The 20,729-nt window shown below is 42.3% G+C and overlaps 1 protein-coding gene across 4 annotated transcripts in view; it reads right to left on the reverse strand.

The window, feature by feature from the left end:
* ARHGAP8 (Rho GTPase activating protein 8) overlaps positions 1-20,729 on the reverse strand; it is an 81,303-nt gene that overhangs the window by 27,187 nt on the left and 33,387 nt on the right. For all 4 annotated transcript variants that reach the window (XM_026867791.1, XM_026867787.1, XM_026867792.1 and 1 more), the window contains 5 exons: positions 18,969-19,056; positions 15,997-16,128; positions 12,932-13,018; positions 9,172-9,270; positions 7,927-8,037 (listed from right to left, as the gene is read on the reverse strand). In XM_026867791.1, the coding sequence (XP_026723592.1) occupies positions 7,927-8,037; positions 9,172-9,270; positions 12,932-13,018; positions 15,997-16,128; positions 18,969-19,056 (517 nt within the window). The remainder of the gene's footprint in view (positions 1-7,926; positions 8,038-9,171; positions 9,271-12,931; positions 13,019-15,996; positions 16,129-18,968; positions 19,057-20,729) is intronic.

Consider the following 20,729-nt stretch of genomic DNA (forward strand, 5'->3'; position numbering starts at 1 on the left):
CCCTTCCCTTCCCTTCCCTTCCCTTCCCTTCCCTTCCCTTCCCTTCCCTTCCCTTCCCTTCCCTTCCCTTCCCTTCCCTTCCCTTCCCTTCCCTTCCCTTCCCTTCCCTTCCCTTCCCTTCCCTTCCCTTCCCTTCCCTTCCCTTCCCTTCCCTTCCCTTCCCTTCCCTTCCCTTCCCTTCCCTTCCCTTCCCTTCCCTTCCCTTCCCTTCCCTTCCCTTCCCTTCCCTTCCCTTCCCTTCCCTTCCCTTCCCTTCCCTTCCCTTCCCTTCCCTTCCCTTCCCTTCCCTTCCCTTCCCTTCCCTTCCCTTCCCTTCCCTTCCCTTCCCTTCCCTTCCCTTCCCTTCCCTTCCCTTCCCTTCCCTTCCCTTCCCTTCCCTTCCCTTCCCTTCCCTTCCCTTCCCTTCCCTTCCCTTCCCTTCCCTTCCCTTCCCTTCCCTTCCCTTCCCTTCCCTTCCCTTCCCTTCCCTTCCCTTCCCTTCCCTTCCCTTCCCTTCCCTTCCCTTCCCTTCCCTTCCCTTCCCTTCCCTTCCCTTCCCTTCCCTTCCCTTCCCTTCCCTTCCCTTCCCTTCCCTTCCCTTCCCTTCCCTTCCCTTCCCTTCCCTTCCCTTCCCTTCCCTTCCCTTCCCTTCCCTTCCCTTCCCTTCCCTTCCCTTCCCTTCCCTTCCCTTCCCTTCCCTTCCCTTCCCTTCCCTTCCCTTCCCTTCCCTTCCCTTCCCTTCCCTTCCCTTCCCTTCCCTTCCCTTCCCTTCCCTTCCCTTCCCTTCCCTTCCCTTCCCTTCCCTTCCCTTCCCTTCCCTTCCCTTCCCTTCCCTTCCCTTCCCTTCCCTTCCCTTCCCTTCCCTTCCCTTCCCTTCCCTTCCCTTCCCTTCCCTTCCCTTCCCTTCCCTTCCCTTCCCTTCCCTTCCCTTCCCTTCCCTTCCCTTCCCTTCCCTTCCCTTCCCTTCCCTTCCCTTCCCTTCCCTTCCCTTCCCTTCCCTTCCCTTCCCTTCCCTTCCCTTCCCTTCCCTTCCCTTCCCTTCCCTTCCCTTCCCTTCCCTTCCCTTCCCTTCCTTTAACTAATACGTAACTTTGCCTCAGTAGCACGACCTCTCACCACCAGCCTCTACAAAAGGGCCCCAGCAAAGGGGACAGAGCCACGCAAACCCCAAATAAACCCACGCAAACCCTGGCCCTGCTCCCAGAGGCAGCTGCTGCACATCAACCATTTCCTCCCACAGCAGATCCGTGTGGTGTAATAACACAAAATAAAACCATGCAGCCCCGTTAATCAACGAGCCTTGCTCACAAAGCCCATGAGGAAGGAAGTTCTCGGGGTTCTTTGCGTAGCGTGCAACGCTGAACTCCTCAGTGACGTGATATCCCCTGGTAAGGGACTAAACAAGAAATGGGGCTGGTAGATGAGGTCACTGCCAAGGTCAATGTTTGGGAAACCAGCGAGGAAAAGCCTACAGAAAATGAAGGTAAGGGAAAAACACCCCACATTTATTTTAGCCTTTCTAATAGGGGAGTTACAACACACTCCCCGTGTGTCAAATATTTTTGTTTTGTGTATTCAGATCAGTACCCTGAACATTTAGGGCAACTTTTATTAAAATTAGTCGAAAGCCTAATTCACTTAAATGGGAACATCATCAAGACTTTAATTTGCTTGGAAGCTGTTACATCTTTATTATTGACAATTTAAGCTCATGGAACCCATTCTCAGTCTCTCTGAAGTTGCACTGATTGTTTTTGCTTTCTTACAGCTGCTCACTCCAGAGGCACCAAATAGCAACCCAGCAGCTTTTTATAAATGTTTTCTAATTATTATTGTTACCCATAAATGTGTTTCCCATTTCAGTGTATAAATAGCAAACTGATTATTTACAGCACTTGCACCCGCTGAGCACTAGTTTATCTGTCAGAGAGGTGAGACAAATAACCGGGCTATAATTTGTAATAATAAAACCTACACATAATTTTTCTTTTTCTAGGAAAAAAGATACAGTTTCTGCACTTCTACTATTTTCTACAGGATTCCTGTTTCCCTTGAAGGAAAGGTTCTGTTCCCAGTACAATGAGAGGTCCCTGAGATAAATGGTATTTTAAAATAGAGTGAGATATTCACCAAAAATCACATGCAAAGGATTGTTGTGTCTCGGCAATACCGGGGGAGGCTGGGATGTGTATTTTCATAGCGTTTCACAATGTGGGACACAGCGTTCAGCTTCCTGGACCTAAGGTGACAGAAAATAATAGGGACATTACTTCAGCTAATGTAAATCAGACCAGCTCAGAGGTCAATGAAATTACACCTCTATCTTCTCTTTGTGGATCCTGTCAAGTCATCTGCATTTTTCTTGCCTTGTTGGGGCTGGCGTGATGAGCAGCTGTGCTTTATGATGGACAATGCAAACTGACACTGGGGATCAGGCACCAGGACAGGCAATTTGAAAGGAGAGAGAGATCTCTTTCTGCTCCAGAGACGAGCAGAACAGAGCGTTTCAGCACACAGTACAGTTTTCCGCAGCTGATTCACAGATCTGAATCGTATTGCGGCAACGTGTCAGATTCAAGAGGGATCTATTCTGGTAACCACAGTAGCCAGGGAGAAGGAGTACTCCCTACTGTAGGATGTATGATTAGTTACTGCAACGCGTTATATATCCAGTGACTCATTTCTAGACAGCGTACAGTTATCACAAAAGGCCTTTACACATGGTTCTGAAGTGTCATTAAGTATTCTTGTCTGATAATCTTCTTCTCTCTTTGCTTTTCCTCTCCTTTTCATTTTTTCCCTGCTGAGACACGCTGAGATTTGGTTTAGAATGCATTCTTCCTCCCTGGTCACGCATGCACAGCATGCACAAGCGGAAAGATTATGACCAAAAGGAAAGCACCCTGAAATGTTTATGATAACAATTCAACAAGCACGAGCTGAACATTTGTGGCAATTTTGTGCATTTTTTTCTCTGCCCCCTCTCCCCATCCATGGCAAGAAACGCAGAACATTTCCTGTCTTCCCACAAAAGAGATTTAATTTTGGAATTTAAAACCAATCGGAGAAAACAGAACAATGTCACTAGCTAGTCAAGGTCAACTCTGTGCTCTGCTGGAGCTCAGCTGTAGCCTTCCCTGATTACAGAGGCAATCGGGTGCAGCACCAGGGGTTTATAGGAGCTCGCTGAACAGGCAGCAGAGGACAACGATGCTGCCTGGCCCAAACAGTCAAGTATTAATTCCTTTCAAGTGTTCCGTATTTAGGAAGCTTCATTCATGCATTATAACTTTATTTATCTGATCAACAGAAGCAGAGGGTCCCCCAAATTCTGCCTTGCCTTTTAAAAATGTAAAATTTTTACTAATGGCTTTTAGAATGAGAATCCTACTTTCCACCCTGACATGCAGTGCAAACGAGTCAGGATATATTCCGAATAGCTAATTCCTGCTGCTCTACATTCTGTGTGTGAAGGCAGCATTGCTGAAAGAACAGAGAAATAGTCTTGCTATATCAACACAATACATGAACATCCTTTGAAATGTCTGGATTTATAAAAGCGAGAGCTACTGGTGAGCAAGAGAAAGTCATTTTCACAGCACTGTGCAAGTCTCTGATCACTACAAGCTGGGACACCATACCCGAGGAATTCTGGCTGTAGGCTTGCCCTGTGCTAACACTGCTCCCGTCTGCTATTGCCCTCTATTGGAGACATGATGTGAGGCTTGATAAACCTTTCAGCCAGCTCCTAAGGGTTGTTACTCCCCTCATTCTATCCGCACATGAGAAGCTTCAATTATTAAGTTAGAGGAGGACATAATAAACACTAAACACGCAAACTATCCCACCCACTCCGCGCTACATATTCTTAAGTACCTGTCAAATCCAAGCACGGATTCCCTTTACGTTATAACTGGAAAAATTAAGCGTGGACAAAACTTCCTCAGGGGGACTGTTCTGTCTGAAATCCCCACGAAGATGCACATTAGTTTCAGTTGTGTTCTTTTATATTTTCGAGAAAATCATATAGCTTTTAACAGTAATTCAAACCTTTAAAGGTGCAATTTGGCAGCCAGGCAATCCAAGCTGGGGATCGAAATGCTGCAGAAAGACTGTCTGTCGTTCAGCAAACTGGGCAAGGCTGCTCTGTACGCGTAGACATAAAGAATTATAGGGAGAAAGCCAATCTTCTTTAGTCCCCCCCACTTTAGAATAAAGACATCCTATAAAACAACCTTGGATGACTTAACTGCCTTTGCTAAGCTCATTTATTACTGTTTGAATAACTGTAGTTTCAGTGGAAACTTCAGGACATTTTGGTACTAGATTTAAGTTCTAGCTGCAAAGACCAAATTATTGAGTCCTCGCAGGAGCTCACAATAAGGAAGGTTTTCCACTTCACATCTGTGCCTAACATAAAGCACATGCTTAAATCCCAAACAAGCAAATGCAAATAAAGCTGGACAGACATTTAAGATGAAGTCAGCTTGGTGTGTGTTTGGTTTTTTTCCTCCCCACAAAGAGCTCAGGGTGACACTGAGGGGTTAAAGAGATCAGATGCAGCCACTTTAAATTCAGATTTTGGATCCTGAGTGGATGGGGGTAACATATGAAAGAAAAGTTTTGAACTAACCTGATAATAAGCCCTCCAGCCTGCTCATAAATTATACCCAATTCAGTATAGATTACATTTCAAAGAATTATACTCCCAGCTCTCACAGACCTTCCATGATTTTTAAATGCCCAGTTGCCTTATGTCATTTTGAAAATCTGACTCCACAAGGTTAAAGATGTCTTTGTGAGTTAACAGATTCCTCCAAGATGAGGCACTAGTCCCAGACACTCATTTATCAGTGTCTAGATGGAAACTTCCTCCAGCATCGTTTTACTGTCCTAACAAAACACGCTTTTTTTTTCCCCCATGCCTGATGGACAAAAGTGAGATATTTTGTACCAACGCTTAAGTCACTTTTTGCTCTTCTGGTTTTTAATTATAGCTCTGGAAAGCAACTGTATTAACTAATATAAACTGAGAAAAAAGTTAAATAAGGAGGCGTTACCAGAGAGAGCACTGCCTGCTGCTTTTAGCGAGGCACATTCAAAAGGGTATGGCTTTACCCTCTCCCACAGCCAGAAGTCATTGGGGTACCATTATCAAGCATCTTGGCAAAATTAGACCACCTACAAGGGCTCTGGATAAATCCCATTCACCAATCTCTTACTGACTGAATCAAAATCATCATCCCAGAAGCACTGAATCTGATGAAACCTCAGGCCTATAGGCCTTACGATTTCTTTTCCTAAGCTAAAGAAAAAGACTCCACAGAGAAGCAGTTCTTTAACGACAGTAGCTTTATCCCAGCAGCATCCCTGACAGTACAATTTTTACTAACTGTAGTGAAGTACACAGCACTCATACTCTCATAAGCCTATACAAAATAAAAGCAGAGTCTGCCTGTAGCTCTCCAGAAAAAGGGAAGAGCCTCACCCAGAAGAAGGTTTCAAACCTGTCTCTTCCCTAGACATGTGGGAGGTCACTGCCATTTTGTCATTACAGTTATAGAGGTCATAAAGAGAGAGAAACAGCAAAAGCAATTCATTCATCAAGATGAAAGTCGATACTTTTTTGTTCAGATTTTAGAAACTCCCAACACATTTCCTCTCCTCCATTAACTTTACCCTTCTTCCCAAACACAGTCTAAATGAATTCCTTTATTTCTCATTTAGGAGTTGTCGGGGACTTGTTTATTTGTAATTTTTAAGTGGTGATGCCACACCGTCTCTTCTGCAAGAGGGAAGCTGGACAACATCCAAATGGACACCTGGGTGCTGTGAACTGCCCCCACACACGGAGGGCATCCATCCGTCAGCACCTTCAGCGCCAGCGCGGGAGCTCTCGGGGTAAAAATGATAGCAATGCCTTGCTTGGTGTTTCTGCACCCACAGATCTTCCACAGAAAAGCTCTTTATGAAGTAGCCACCCTTTTTATACTTGGGGAAAGCCATGGCATGCAGCAAGGACAGGATTTGCTGGCTGTAATGCAGCTGGAAAGCAGGAATCACAGAACCATTCGGGTTGGAAAAGCCCCTCGGGATCATCGAGTCCAACCCTCAGCCCGACTCTACAAAGCTCTCCCCTACCCCACATCCCCCACAGCTCATCCCAACGGCCCTGAAACCCCCCAGGGATGGGGACTCCCCCCTCCCTGGGCAGCCTGTTCCACTCTCGGACCACTCTTGCTGGGAAACATTTTCTCCTCCTGCCCAGCCTGACCCTCCCCTGGGGCAGTTTCCAGCCATTCCCTCTTGTCCTGTCCCTGATCCCCTGGGAGCAGAGCCCAGCCCCAGCCTCTCTGCAATGTCCTGTCAGGAGCTGCAGAGAGGGATGAGGGCTCCCCTCAGCCTCCTCCTCCTCACCCTGAACACTCCCAGCTCCTTCCCTGGCTCCTCACAGGATTTATTCTCCAGGCCCTTCCCCAGCCTCGTTGCCCTCCTCTGCCCTCGCTTCAGCCCCTCCAGATCTCTCTGGGATTGAGGTGCCCAAACCTGGACCCAACCCTCCAGGTGTGGCCTCACCAGTGCAGAGCACAGGGGGACTGTCACCTCCCAGTTCTGCTGGTCACACTAGTGCTGATCCAAGCCAGGAGGCCGTTGGCTTTCTTGGCCACCCGGGCACACTGTGGGCTCAGGAAGCGCAGCTACCACACCCTCCCCACGTGCAGCCCCGCAAAGACAGTGTTTACTGCTCAAGCACAGTCAGAGAAATAAAATATGACTAGCAGATGGTAAGAGTGGCACACAACATGCTGTCCGATCGCATGAGCCTGCAAGAAGTTCAGTAGAGCTGCTTGAGCAGCCAGGCTGGGCTGTGTCCCAGTGTGTCCCTCGTGCCTGCAGCAGCCACATAAAACATTGTCCTTCTTAATGACCCAGTGGTGCCCACCTAAAAGATCTTCTCTGAATTAGGGAAGCGAGTTAGCCATGTTTCAAGTGTTAGGTTGAACTCTAAAGAGCTATCATAAAAGTTAATGTCACAGTAGCTCTTACACAATAGATATTGATTGTACTAATTTCAGGCCTTCCAGAGAGGACTAATGCTTAACATTTAACCAAGGGAAGATTGTATTTTATATCTCATTTACAGCTGAATCATTAGAACCAGAAAAGTAGACTGGGGGTGGGAGGAGATTCGGCAGATGTCCACATCTGAGACAGCCTAAATTGCCTTTGCTGAATGTGAACAATATTCTTCAGCTGGTTTTTGAGAAGGATGCCACAGAAAGATGACAGAAATGACTGTGGGGGTAGGAAGCTTTGTGGGGTTTTTGGGTTGTTTTTTACCAAAATTGAATCTTGCAAGTACTGCTGCTATCCCATTCCTTGTGTAAAGTAAATCCTTTTTTATACCCCAAACAGTGATCTATGTAAACAGCTGTCAGGGCATTTCTGGAAGAGAGTCATTTTATTCATTTCATAAAACTCTGATCAGAACAATATGCGAGCAACAAAAAAACAACATATAAAGGCACAAGCATCCATTTTAGCATTACGCAGCCAGCCATTTTGGAGCCTGCAGCTTTGTTTTGGCTTTGCTATCTACCATCTAAATATCTCCAAAGCACTTTCACACTGCCAGCATCCACCAGCAACAGGTTAGCTCAGGGCTCTGTCGTATATTGGCAAATTTCTATCCACTGGAAGAAAAGTTGTGCAGTCACAGCAGCACTAACTACCACAAAGATACTGTTGAATGGGAAGGCCAGGCAGGTCACTGGGACTGAGAGACCTGTCGTAGATTCATAAAACCTGTTGTCTAGCCTCCTGGTTGCGTGGTTTTCAAAGAGAATGAGAAACTAAACATATAATAAACAAAATATTTGCAGACATTCTGTCCAGTGAGTCTGCACATTACAGAAGGCTGCAGGGCACAGAAATCTCCTGGCTTACTATTGCAGGCTGACTCCAAACTGCTGCGTGGGTAAAGGTGGCCGTGGTGGAGGAACCTTAACCACAGGTGGAAGTTTTCCCTTCTGTCTCCCCCGAAGATTTTCATCGTGTCTGCAAAAATCAAGAACATATTGACTTTGTGTGCACCACGGCTGACAGGCTATACATATGAACAGCTACTGGTGTTGCTCATGATGCTGATTTCCTCACAATAGTGTATATGCTGTAGGTCTTACAGAACTTGCATTTAATTCAAGCATTAGGGAAATTTTTAAGTGTTATTTGTGGTAGAATAGTTAAGGAAAACACAGAAGAGCTCTTTTGCTTCAGCCAGTGGAGCACAGTAATAAATGTATCAAAAACCCAGGAACACACTATAATTTAACAGCAAAATTCAAACCTATTTGCTACTCAAAATACAACTCCCCGTTCTTTGGCAACCATGCAATCCAATTTATAACCTCCGAGCTGTAAGGTATTTTCTGTTACTCCATATTTACACAAAAGGTGTGTAAAAACCCACCAGGCATCAATAACAGTCATAATCAAAGCTTCCAGGTACTTTCATTCAGCAGTGACATAAAATCACTTCCTGTCAGTACATCAAAGCATTTCCATGTAAAGCGCCGTGTCGAAAAGACTGTTATTGATACTAATACTGGCACTTGACAATTCCAGCCCTATGCATTTCTTTTTCTTCTCCTCTCCTGCCCCCTCCCCGATACTCTTCCCTAACACACACACACAAAATATAAAAGTAATGGATCCACTAACAATAGATGTATCCATAAAGTTTAAAATCAATCAACACTTTGCTGACTGGGAAGGCTCTTAGCGAAAGGAAGACACTTAATCTGTTACAAAATGCAAGCAAAGAGGTCACAACTATGTTTTTGCCCATGAACATTACATCATACTCATAAGCAGTAATGACATCGGGATTGGTGTTGATACCACTCACACAGAAACTGCAGTTATATTAAGAAAATGCTCCACAACTGAGATGGAGATGTTCCAAAATCTGTACAAAACTATATAGCTTTCTCTGGTCTAAACACCTGATGCACTCCAGCACATCTTTGATGGCAATGCAGCTTTTGGAATGAAATCCAACCAAGCACAAAGAGCTAAATTACACTTTTAATCACTGACAAAATAGAATTAGATTCTGTTTGGAATACAGTGATCAGGATGCAACTCTACCCAAGAAGAGGTGAGACAACATATTTTAAACTTGCCACGTACCGGATGACTTCTTGAGGGATATTTAGCTGGTCATATTTGAGATGCTCTCTCAGGTCACTTAAATAATTCAAGTAGGTGATTTTTTTTCCAAACTTATGGCTAAAAAAAAAAAAAAAAAAAAATTAGAAGTGTAAAAATCAGCATGGGAAGAACATTTACGAAGGGTTTGGTTTCTATTACAAAAATGTAAGTGCTGATGCAACTCAAAATTAGACTGTAATTGAAGTAGCAGGAGACATAAGATGTATTTCATTTCATATGATCAAACATACACAGTGCATGCCTGAGAGTCTGATTTGAATAAAAATAACTGACTTCCATCTGAATGTTTTCTGATTTGCATAGATATGAAAAACACTGCTTTAAAAACCACTGAAAAACAGGTTTCACACAGCATTAGAAAGCTCACTAAAAGAACTGTTAACTTTGGAGAAAATGTTACACAGCCAAGAGAACATGTTTGCATTATTTAGGTATTCCTCCCCGCCAAAAGACAAACTAATGGGGCTGCAGACACGAACGATAAAGTGTGGAGAGAAGAGAAGACTTGCAAAGTGTGGACAGTGCATACCCTTGGAGTGTTGGGCTATCGACTTTATCTCTTTTGAAAAGGGCTGGATAGCTTCTAGGAAACATCCTGCATAATAAGGTTTTTCTGTGAATTGTACAAAACACGCTCCCAAATTTGAAGCACCGAGTGTCACTAGTTAGGTCTTGAGTTTCAGACAGAATTACACTGCTTTGCAGGCTGAGGTGTTCCCACCAGGTGCAGCACCATTTTCATGGGGAAAAATATGAAATTACAGCACAGAGCATCTGTCCTGTAAGGGAGTGTACAGCAAAATAATGGGTGTTTATGATAAAAAGTGTTCTTTGCTGCAACTTACTTTGATAGTAAACTTGGAGCAGAATTCTCTCGCATTAATGAATTTATCCCTGGCTTGTCAAATACACATACACACACTCCCTCTAGTGGGAGGTGGTATGAATACAAGTCGCTTCAGCATTTTAGGAGCTTTTGATTGAAATGAGCTAAATTTTGCTAACGGGCAAGCGATTTTGGGACACTAACGGATATACCGGTCTGTGCATGAACAACTTCAGAGCTCTTCAGTGTGTCTTTTACCCAAACCAGCCTCAACACCTTACTCAAGCCAAGGGCTAGCAGAGAACTCTCCATAACCAGCCACCTCTGGTGATACAGGACGTACTACAGACCACACAGTTTGCAATTAAGTTGTGGGCAATTAGGAATTATTGCTGTTCCTTAAAAATGTCACATCACCACCACTATCTAGATGTGTATTATTTTAATAACAGGTGGGTGGCTTCTGTCAGCTTACACAGAGAAATGTGTTGCTCTCGGGGTTTTTTTGCAGTTTGGAGAAATACATTTGATGACAGATTACCTTCTTGCTCGTCTCTTTTGGGACTGGAAAGAAGATCAATCAACTTCTGGTGCTTGAGAAATTTCAAGTATTTACATTTTCTTAAATAATTTCAAATACAAGTATGCCACAATACTTACTACTTTTGCTCTCCTTTGCTCTCTGCTCTCCTTACTACTTTTGCTCTAAATTCTGCCATCTGTCCAGTTCTTAGCAAACACATTGCTCATGTGAAAGTACTAAGGCCATGTACTAACAGATACCAAAGGTACTAACAGACTTCTGAAAAATAGATACATGTTTCTTGATAATGACATTTATTTTACATCTACTATTTTTATTGGAAACACTATCTACAAGTAAATCTGGGCTGTAATTCAGCAAAGCTAGGAGACAGAAAGTCCAGAGGATTTTTTCCCCCTTCTTTTTGTTAACTTTGGTTTAATATTGACACTTACATAACAGCATGACCTGCTGAGATAAGATTATTCTAAACTGGAAGGAAAAGGTACTGTGAGCAAATCTGAAATAGTACTATTGTAGTAAATTAACAATCTTAATAAGTTTTAGTCTTCAGTGAGAGTGTAATTTAGGCAAATTGTACATGGGCACATCCACACTTCAGTTTTAAAATTATACCCTTACATTGACAAATCCAAACTTGAGTCAACCCAAAGTACAAATGCACGTGAGCATTTGGCAGTTAAACTGTTTTAAGGAGTAAAGAGGTTTTGTTCCTAGTTTCAGCTAATTCCTGCCTCCTGGCTTCTAGATCTTTCCAGAGTTTACTCATACTTTTAATTATTTTGTCAGTCCCAGCACACAAATAGCTTTGTTTCTGTCGGTCACATATTTTAACTAAATTAGGCTCCAAGCAAGTATCCAGGTACACAGTAGTAAAAGCAGAGTGCAAACAGGACAGCCAATCCTGATGACAGCAGGGTGTTCAGAAGGTTAAGATGATGATGCCTCTAAAGTGACAAGCCCTGGTTTGAATTTTCTGTGCTAGCTGTGAATGCTTCAGCTTATCAGGATCACCCATTTTCACATTCAGAGTACACAAGGACTTAACTGCCAGTGTATCATACTGCCCAAGGAGAAAAGCATTCACATTATTTACACAGACCCTGTAAGATCCGGGGAAAATGAGTATTTTTGAACAGGTACCTGCAAACTATTTTTTTTTTTTTTAACCAAGAATTAGCAGCCAATTATTACTGTAAGTCAAATAGCACAGCTGGTCCACAGGCTCAGACTGAAAGCTGTCAGTCCCAAAACCGCCTGCCTGGAGCTATTCCAAGGAGCTTTCAGGTGCCTCTGAGAAAAAAGCTGGTTTCACCTTAAGTGTTGTAATGTCCATTGCGAGGTTTTCTGGTTTTACCATTACCTTCCTTTGTCACACTGTTGGTCTATGTCCCGGATCTCTGTCATTTACTTTACTGCCACTTAAAATAAAGAACTATAGTTAGTCTTCTTGTTTCAAGAACAGCATATTCTGGAATGATTTTTAGATGGAAATACTTTTTTTTATTTTCTCATGCTTCTTATATGTTCTGATCTGCCTAAAAGTTAAACTCCCCCTTTCAGATTAATTAGCATGCTACCAATCAGAAATTGGATCAAACGCACGTTACTGAAATGGGCATTTTTAGGTATAGCTTCTCAAGATAAACTTTTCATCCTCCAGCCCCAAGGACATTCATACTATAATCTGCAACATGTTAGAATTACTCTGAAAGTGGCAGAAGTTCAGGAGCAGAAACTAAGCCAGCCCAACCATCCTAGCACTTAGCAATCTCTGCCCATTGTTGCCGGTTCTTTGTAGACAGCATCAATTTTAAACCATGCAAAGGCAAAGAATGCACCAGTAGAATACATCCACCTTCACCATTATACCCTCCATCTCAAATTCTTATGGGCACTTCAGGGCTTATCCATTAACTTTGAACACAGGAGTGGTGTGGTTCCTATTCATGCAGCACTTGAGATCAGACCCAAGGTTAACCATTCGTTACCCGCTTTACCGTAGCACTCCTAACTCCAGTCACGGACCCAGTTCTATTGTGCTAAGTGCTGTCAAATGGGACAAAAAAGTCATTCATGCTCCACAGAATAACTGTTTTAAAGTGATATTTACCTTAACACACCAGTAAAACTACTATGAATTGAGCCTCCCTTTTCTTAGAAAGAACTCTACCCTATTATTCACACCCAGGCTTAAGCTCACCTTACTCATTAGTTCAAGACAATTTAAATGGGTATTGTGCTGTTACCCGACATATTTTACCTCAAGCCTTTTTAAAAGCAAATTATTAGAGATCAAACCATCCTTAAACTAAACAGAAAAATGTGTTGAATAAACTGCCAAGTACCTTATAAGAGGTTTAAAGATATTCCACAGAATTTTTATGAAGTTGGTTGGATGTACAACATAGAGTGCTTTAAGGTTTTTCTTATACCTAGGAAAAGAAAATGAAATTGTTATAAGACTGTTGAATATCACAGACGGTAGAACTGAATAGCTACAGCTAAATGGAAGGTATTATTACAGGAACATTATACAGCATTCTTTTCAAATACATTAAAAAGACCTAATTCAGAAGAAATAGAATGTAAAATGAAAAAAAACCCCACTCCATTTAAAAAAATGGTCAGTTTTGATGATACAATGGTAGGCCAAGATAACACTATTACATTCCTAACTAATGTCTACTCTCTCACAGATTTAATATCAGGGGGACAGAAGGGAAATCAGGCAACTTGAAAAAAATATTGAGAAGAAGAGCCTATAAAAAAAATCTGTGACATAAAAAATTACTTTCCTTCATCTCCCTTTATTTTCTGCTTACCGGAGTTTCACATTGGAGAAAATTTCTAAATTTTCAGAGATAAAATTTACACTTAATCTTTTATTTTTACCATTACTTATGTCTTTTTTTGCTAGCAATTACTAAAGGTGAAGCCAACTGCATGCTGGTTTAGATTGGGAGGTCCCCATTGTATGAAGGAAAAGTCTTTCTCCATTATGGCTTTGCTTGATTCTACAGTGTCCTATCATGATACATAAATTGTAGATTCTAGTAGGTTGAAACTGAAACGGAAACCAGGCTGCACAAAAAGACTCTGCTCTGAAATTATTTAATTGCAAAATTAAATTGAGGAATGCATAATGAGATATTCTGGTTTTAGATATAAATTGTTGCTTATTGCTCTGCCGAGTTTGCTTGCCAGTAGGGAGTGCCCCTCCCAAGTGTTCACCACTCATGATTAGAAAACAATGATTGTGGAAAAAAAAAATATTGTGAACTCCTAAGAAAAACCTTCCTGTAGCAAGTTATGGTATAGAGGGGGAAAAGGGACCAACTCAGCAATTCCAACAGTTTTTCTTTTTGGGTTTGAACTGGGCCCAGACATCTCTGAAATCAAAAGAGATTGTTTTTACAAGGCCACTACCATACACAAACTAGCCCTGTGCAATTGGCACGACCGTGGATAAGGACCCAAAATCAACAATAAAAAATAACAAGCAAAACACCAGAGTTGCTTTACTGAAGTTTCCATTTTAAGTTTCTTTTGTACCTTGAAGCAATGGGCATAAGCCGTTGTGTCTGTGGAAATTTATGTACTTCACAGTTTCCTAGATTAAAATTAAAAAACTTTACCCAGTCTCTGCTCTAAACCTTCAAAGCAAGAGCTATTCTATTTAAACTATTGTCACTGAACATTTGCTTCCATGCTGCTAGCTAATTATTACTGCCCTTTGTACGCCCCATCCTCCCTTCTTTTGACCCCAAAACACACACACAGAAGAGGTCTGAAAGGTGCTATTTTTGGTTTGGTGGTTTTTTTCCTCTGGCTAGTACAGACAAACATGAATGTCGGGCTGTGAGCATTGCTTTGAGCTTCTCAATGACAGTATGCTAAGAAGTTCCAACTGTGAGTAAAATGGGTGTAGAGTTTTGCTCGGCTTCTCCGTTCCTCTTTGGTTCTCCTGCTTTCTGGGTCACGGTGAGGGAACGGAGAGAACAGATTTCGGCATAAATGACAGTCACACTGTGCGCTAGTAGGCATGGCAAAAGGCAACAAAAGATACTGCCCTTGTACGGCCTCTCCCCACACAGCAACTGTAAATTTGGCTTGGGATCATTCCAGAAGGAAAAATAGCATGATGCTTTATTTTCAGGAATCGCCAGTGTGCAGCAAAACCCATACCATGGCCCAAATCTCTCACCAAAGACAAAATACAAGAGATCCTTTGCCTTTCTTCTCCCTTACCCAGTCCCAGAAACCACAGACACGTGGTACTAACCGTACTGGAAAGCTACTAGCAAAAATAAGCTTTTTTGGTCTGTTGCTGAGTGGAGGACGTAGAGGCTTCAGCAGACAGCTCCACACTGCTGCTCTGATGGCTGCTATGCACAACCTCATCTTCTTGCTTAATGGGTTTGAGAGTTTCAGGAGGTTATTGGGCGAGATTCAAGAGTCTGAGCTCCAGCACTAGATGGCCGAAAGGCGTTGTGCACGTCTCCAATTTTAAAGCAGGGTTGGGTATTTCACTGGGACTGCTCCCAGTCTAACATCCAATAATCCTCTTGACGGCATCTTTTTTTGAGATTTGCTTTTTGTTCCAGCTCCCAAATTTGAAAAAAAATCAGACATGTATTATCCATTCCCCCCCAACATACACTCTCACTTCCAGGAAAGAGCAGTATTTTTGCATTCAGTCATGCTGCCCTCTCAACACCAACTTACAAACGAGTAACAACTGGCAAACAAGCAAAGACTGACTGATTTCAATAGGCAATTTCTGCTTCATTGGTAAGCGTGCACTTCTAGAGTATAACCACCAGAATTTTAGTTTCCACTATTAAAATGCTATTTATCCAGGAGCTTTGGCCTCGACTACACCCTAACCAACTAAAACATGAAGTCATGAGCTGTGGCCAGTGTTATTCCAAACACCAGGCATACCCAAGCACAGTGGTTCCTGCAGGGCTTTATGTATGAGAACCAACAAACGCTGCAAGGCCTGCAAGATACAGACTGCTAAAAACTAATCTTCCCTTTTTTTGGACACAACCTAGGCTTGGGATGATCAAAAAATCAAACACAACTGTGATACAACCAAGAACAATGACCAACAAGGTATCACAGCTGTCTCGTTAAATAGGGCACAGAAAAGGCCACGGCTCTTGGGTTTGTTGCCAAAGACTTTTATACCTTTGGACAACCACTGCAGCACTCCAGCCATTCCTCAGTGCTGCCCAGACACTTCCCAGAGAACCAACACCATTATCCACTATCATCATAAGAATGTGCAGTGCCAAAATGAACTCAGCCAGCCCTGGGTGGATCAGGAAAGATCCGCTTCCTTCACGGAGGTCAGTTCCAGACATGACACAATCGACAAAGTAAACCAAATGTTTTGGAGACATACTTCCTGTCAAATTCTTTGTAGGCTGTCTGTAACCATTTCAGAGATGGTTTGTTCACACTCTTCAGGCCATAGTGAAAGTAGACAACCGTATAATCATTCTCTACATACTGGTCCAAAGTATACTTTAAGTACCTGAGGAGAAAGATAACATTTTAGTTTTAAGACAGTTTACTGGATGAGATTTTTAAAGCAGTAACTGTGAAAGAAAATGTGCTATTTTTACACAGAACGCCAGCGACTGCAAATTCACGTTTGCTTCAGTGTATTTATTTAACAAGTTCAACTTGCTCTAGTGGCAGTTGCCAATAATTCCACATCACTGCAAAGCCTGAAATTTGGAAGACCATATTTAGTTACAAAAACTATGGTAAGCATGAATCACTAAAAGATGAAGACAGTATGGGACTGTGCTTTCCAAGAAATTGTTAAAAAGATGCATTTTAACTGACAGCGACTTTTATTTTGCTTTCTTCTGGGTTTTGGTTTGTTTGGTTTTGTGTTTTGTTTTGTTTTGTTTTTTAAATTCCTTCCTTTTAGCCAAGCAAACAATGTCATTTTGACTTTTCAAAATAATAAAGAATAAATCTTGGGTTTTCCTCTTAATTTAAAACTTTTTAAATTTTTGAAAAATCCATTAGCCCTAATTACTGCCAATTGCAACCTGTTACTGTAAACTCTCTTCTTGAACATATTTGCCTTTCCCTTGTTTGTATTGGGAGGATGGCATTCATAGATCATTTCCCCTAAAAACTAATTTAAAGAACTACACTACTTATCCCATCTTGAAATAATACTGTACGTTTTATAGGCAGATTTCTGGGTGTTCATTCTTTTATGATACAGTTTACGATGCTCTTCTCTTCCCTTTGTCCTAGAGCTGAGATCACTGCATGGCCTATTACACAGCTCAATGATTCAAATAAAGCAGTGATGGAAGAGTACAATCTGGCCTCATGTCTTGCTGTGTCAGATTTCAACTTTCTCATGTCATTCTCAATGCTACCTTATTATTCTGCAGCCGAGGCCCAGCTATTGCTCTTAATTGTATGTAAGCAATTGTCATTCAATGGAAAATAGATCGTTCCATGAGCCATTTATTAGGCTGTGGCTATCTGCAAGTATCAAGGCCACTCTGACTACCCACCTTTGCATGGAAAAGCCCCCAACTTCACTCTTACACTCTGCTCCTGCAGTCCCATTTATCTGCTACCTCAGATATCTGCTACCTGAGATACCCTCAGCATACCGTCAGTCTCAGGCTGCGAATAGCCTGGGATAAGGACTGCCACTGCAATTAATATCGTGCTGTTTTGATCCCTGACCTACATGTTCATGGCAATTTAATGGAAAAAGTAGTAGCAACAGTCATTCAAGGCTTCTCTAAAAAGAGTCTGAAATTCAAATATATTGAAACAGATATTCTTACATACCGAGTGCCTCGTGTTTTATTTTACAGCATGTAAATTCCTTGGCACATCGCACCCAGAAAGCCTTTACCTCTAAAAATCATTGAGAGTGTTTTGTGGGCATGAAACAACCAGTATTTCTGCACGGTCAACTACCTGTTCCAAGGCTGTAACAGAATTGTGGGGACATTACAAAAGCTTTACCAAATCAATTCTTTAAGTGATTTCATCACAAAATACCTACCAATCTGAGCCTACTCTGCAGCTTTTCCTCAGAATTCAACATTTCAAACTATTCAAAAGCAGATCACTTGATAGTTACATTGCTAGCTTCACATTCAGACGCCTGCCTTCAGTTCTCCCTTAGCACAGACTTTCCAAGTGAATTTGGTGTTGTCTCAGATACAGGAAAAAGAGTCTAAGGGCTGGAAACCTTGGTTTCATCAAGGTGTATCCTCACAGAACTGAGGAAGGTTCTTAGATCTGGTGGCAACGTGGTTTGTCACAATCCTTTCTTTGGCATTTCCTATTAATCATTGCAGGTAGCAACTCTAGGTGAGAAGCTGACTGGTGTGGCTCTTCCTCCTAGGTCCTAATGCTCCCTCTGTGCTACACAGGAAGCTTTGGCTTAAGGCTGTGGAAATAACCTAGCTGTGAAATGGAATTTCATAGAAATGAAGCAACGTGGTGTCAAACACACTTCTTAAACAACCTGTCTTCTAATCCCTCTCTGTTTCTGAAAAGTCGAGATAACAGCACTTGTGTCCTTTCCGATGGTGGTGGGTACTGACAGTTGAAAGGTGCTCAAACATTTTGGCAGTGGAGGCTGTCCAAGAACTCCAAATAGGTTTAAAACGCTTAATAGGGGCAGGACTCCCACGGCAGAACACATCTCCTTGTAGTGACAAACTACAAGGCAGAAAGACGTCCTGATACCTTGCTGCGGCAAATTTATAAGGAAGAATGTTAAGATTTTACATGTTCACAACCTCTTTTAACACAAGACCCCAAACATTACAAAGTGAGATGCATGTAAAAATGTTAAGCATATTATACTCTATGCAATGCAGATACTTTTATAAAAGAGGAAAATCATGAAGATGTACATAACTAAACAACACCCTTGCTGAGTGATTTAGGAGGTAAGGCATAGCAAATTAAGGCAAACACTACTGGTCATGGGAACATACCTATAGAGCACTAAAATACTAGAATTTCTCTTTCATTGGTCCCCATCATAAATCAAACATTTTAAAAATGATCAGAACAAGTTAATTTCAGCACACAATGAATCATAAATTAAATTTTATAAAAATGATCAAGACAAGTTAATTTCAGCACACAGTGAATTGCTGCTTCTAGTCAAGATTCCAGGTGAAGTAACTGGCAGTTTCATCCCCATCTCATTCACTTAGTATTAACAGTAGTAGGTCTTACATCCTTTATTCATTTCACTCCTTGCCTCCTGCTTCTCCTCTCTGAAAGCTCATTCACCTGGAAACAAGCTAACAGAAGTTCATGTATGAAATGCAAAGTAGTCCACACAGGAGACTGAGAGAAACTTACTCCAGCAATCTGGTGTGATTGAGCTGATGGGAGGGGGGCATACGGCAGCAACTGAAGGTAATCACCTTCCTTCCAGAATTGTCATCACCTGGTGAACAAAACAGTTAGTAAAGACAATGCTGATTTACTTATGCAATGGCACCTCAGGGATCTGAAGGAACAGGTTATATCTTCTGATATTTGGGGCTACCTCTACCTCCTGGCATTGCTCAAGACCGTCAAATCCCACGTTGCCTACAGAAAGCAATCTGGCCACCGCTGCAGAGGAATGAAGCGGCTGCTGGGCCGGTGATGAATCTAAGCCAGGAGGCCCACTCGGAGGTGGATGGTGGTGCTCAGCTCCTGACAGGGACCACTTCAGTCCTCCTGCAGTATGCAGTCGTGGAAGGGAACAGCCCTGCTTTCCCTAGTAGTCTTGGAAGTGACCTGCTTTCAAACTGTTCATGCTCAATATTTCTGGAATTTATCACAGCACTGCTCTGCCTACAAGCACTCTGGGCACCCGCTTTGTTTTTTTTAACCACCGTACGCTTCCTCAGCTACTTTTTTCTAGAAGCACTGCTACATTCAGATCACATTTAAAACACAACAAGCAAGGCACACAAGCATGCTTTTCATAACCTGAAGATCCCTAAGCATCCACCCCTTAGTTCCTCTGGCAAAGCATATATTGCTGCACCCAAGTTCATTTCCTCTTTGACTCGGGACAGCTTCACCCACACCGCCTGTATAGACACGGTCGGTGTTCATGCCATGCCCACCCCACACCCAACTTCCATCTGGAAAGCCAGGCACAGGACTTAAGTCATGCTCATCCTGAAGATAACTCAGCACTGAAGCCTGTGAGGTGTGAAGACTTCAACTTGTATCCACATGAAAGATGCTTTTAAAGCAATACGGAAACACCCCAGATAAAGGTTTAGACTGATTTCATATTTGAGACATTTTTTGTCTAATTTCAGTGTTCAAACTAAATGATATTTAATATTTGGTTTTATTACATCTAAAACATCAAAGTTTGGCTTCGATATCAGTAAGAATACAATAAAGTTAAGAATTGGGGGGGGGGTTGATATTCTTTATCATTCTGTTGTTCTCATTTTACCCCTGATTAAGTAAATAGCTGTAGTGAATAAACAATTATTTTTTTTAAAAGTAGTAAAATGGGGGAAGTTAAATCGGTAATGAGTCACAATGAATAAAATCACATGAGCATTTCTACGAAAACTGGGCAGAACAGCTTCGGACCACTACTTAAGCTGTTCTAATTTGCATTACTGATGTTGGTTCAAATTACTTGATCTGAATAAACAGAACACTTCCCAGCTTTGAAAACACACATTTTCCATGACAACTCACCGCTGATAGCAATATGCCTCCCTTCACTCAACTCAGGAAGAGGTGGCTGTCCTCACCTGACAGATTCCACAGAAAGGAAAGAACTTCTGTATTTGTGTTGTCCAGTTCCTACCTAGTTGTGCTCAACGGTACTTACAGAGGCCACGATGGGACCGCGTCCAGTTAAATCCATTCCAGTTCAGGTGCAGAAGGAGAAGCGGTGAGATTATGCTTAATGACTTTTCCTGTATGAACACAGGCTGGGAGATACCTGTATTATCAACTCCAAGCCTGCATTAATCACCAGAAACTACACCACATAACCCTTCCACTGATTTGTGGAGCTCCATCTTAAGAAGCAGTTGGTTTTTGGAGTTTCTTGCTCCTCCTGCTCACTGCTTTGAAAACAAGCAACCCGCTTTC

The sequence above is a fragment of the Athene cunicularia genome, assembly GCF_003259725.1.
Source record: "Athene cunicularia isolate RWA chromosome 1 unlocalized genomic scaffold, athCun1 chr1_part2, whole genome shotgun sequence".
NCBI classification, from domain to species: domain Eukaryota; kingdom Metazoa; phylum Chordata; class Aves; order Strigiformes; family Strigidae; genus Athene; species Athene cunicularia.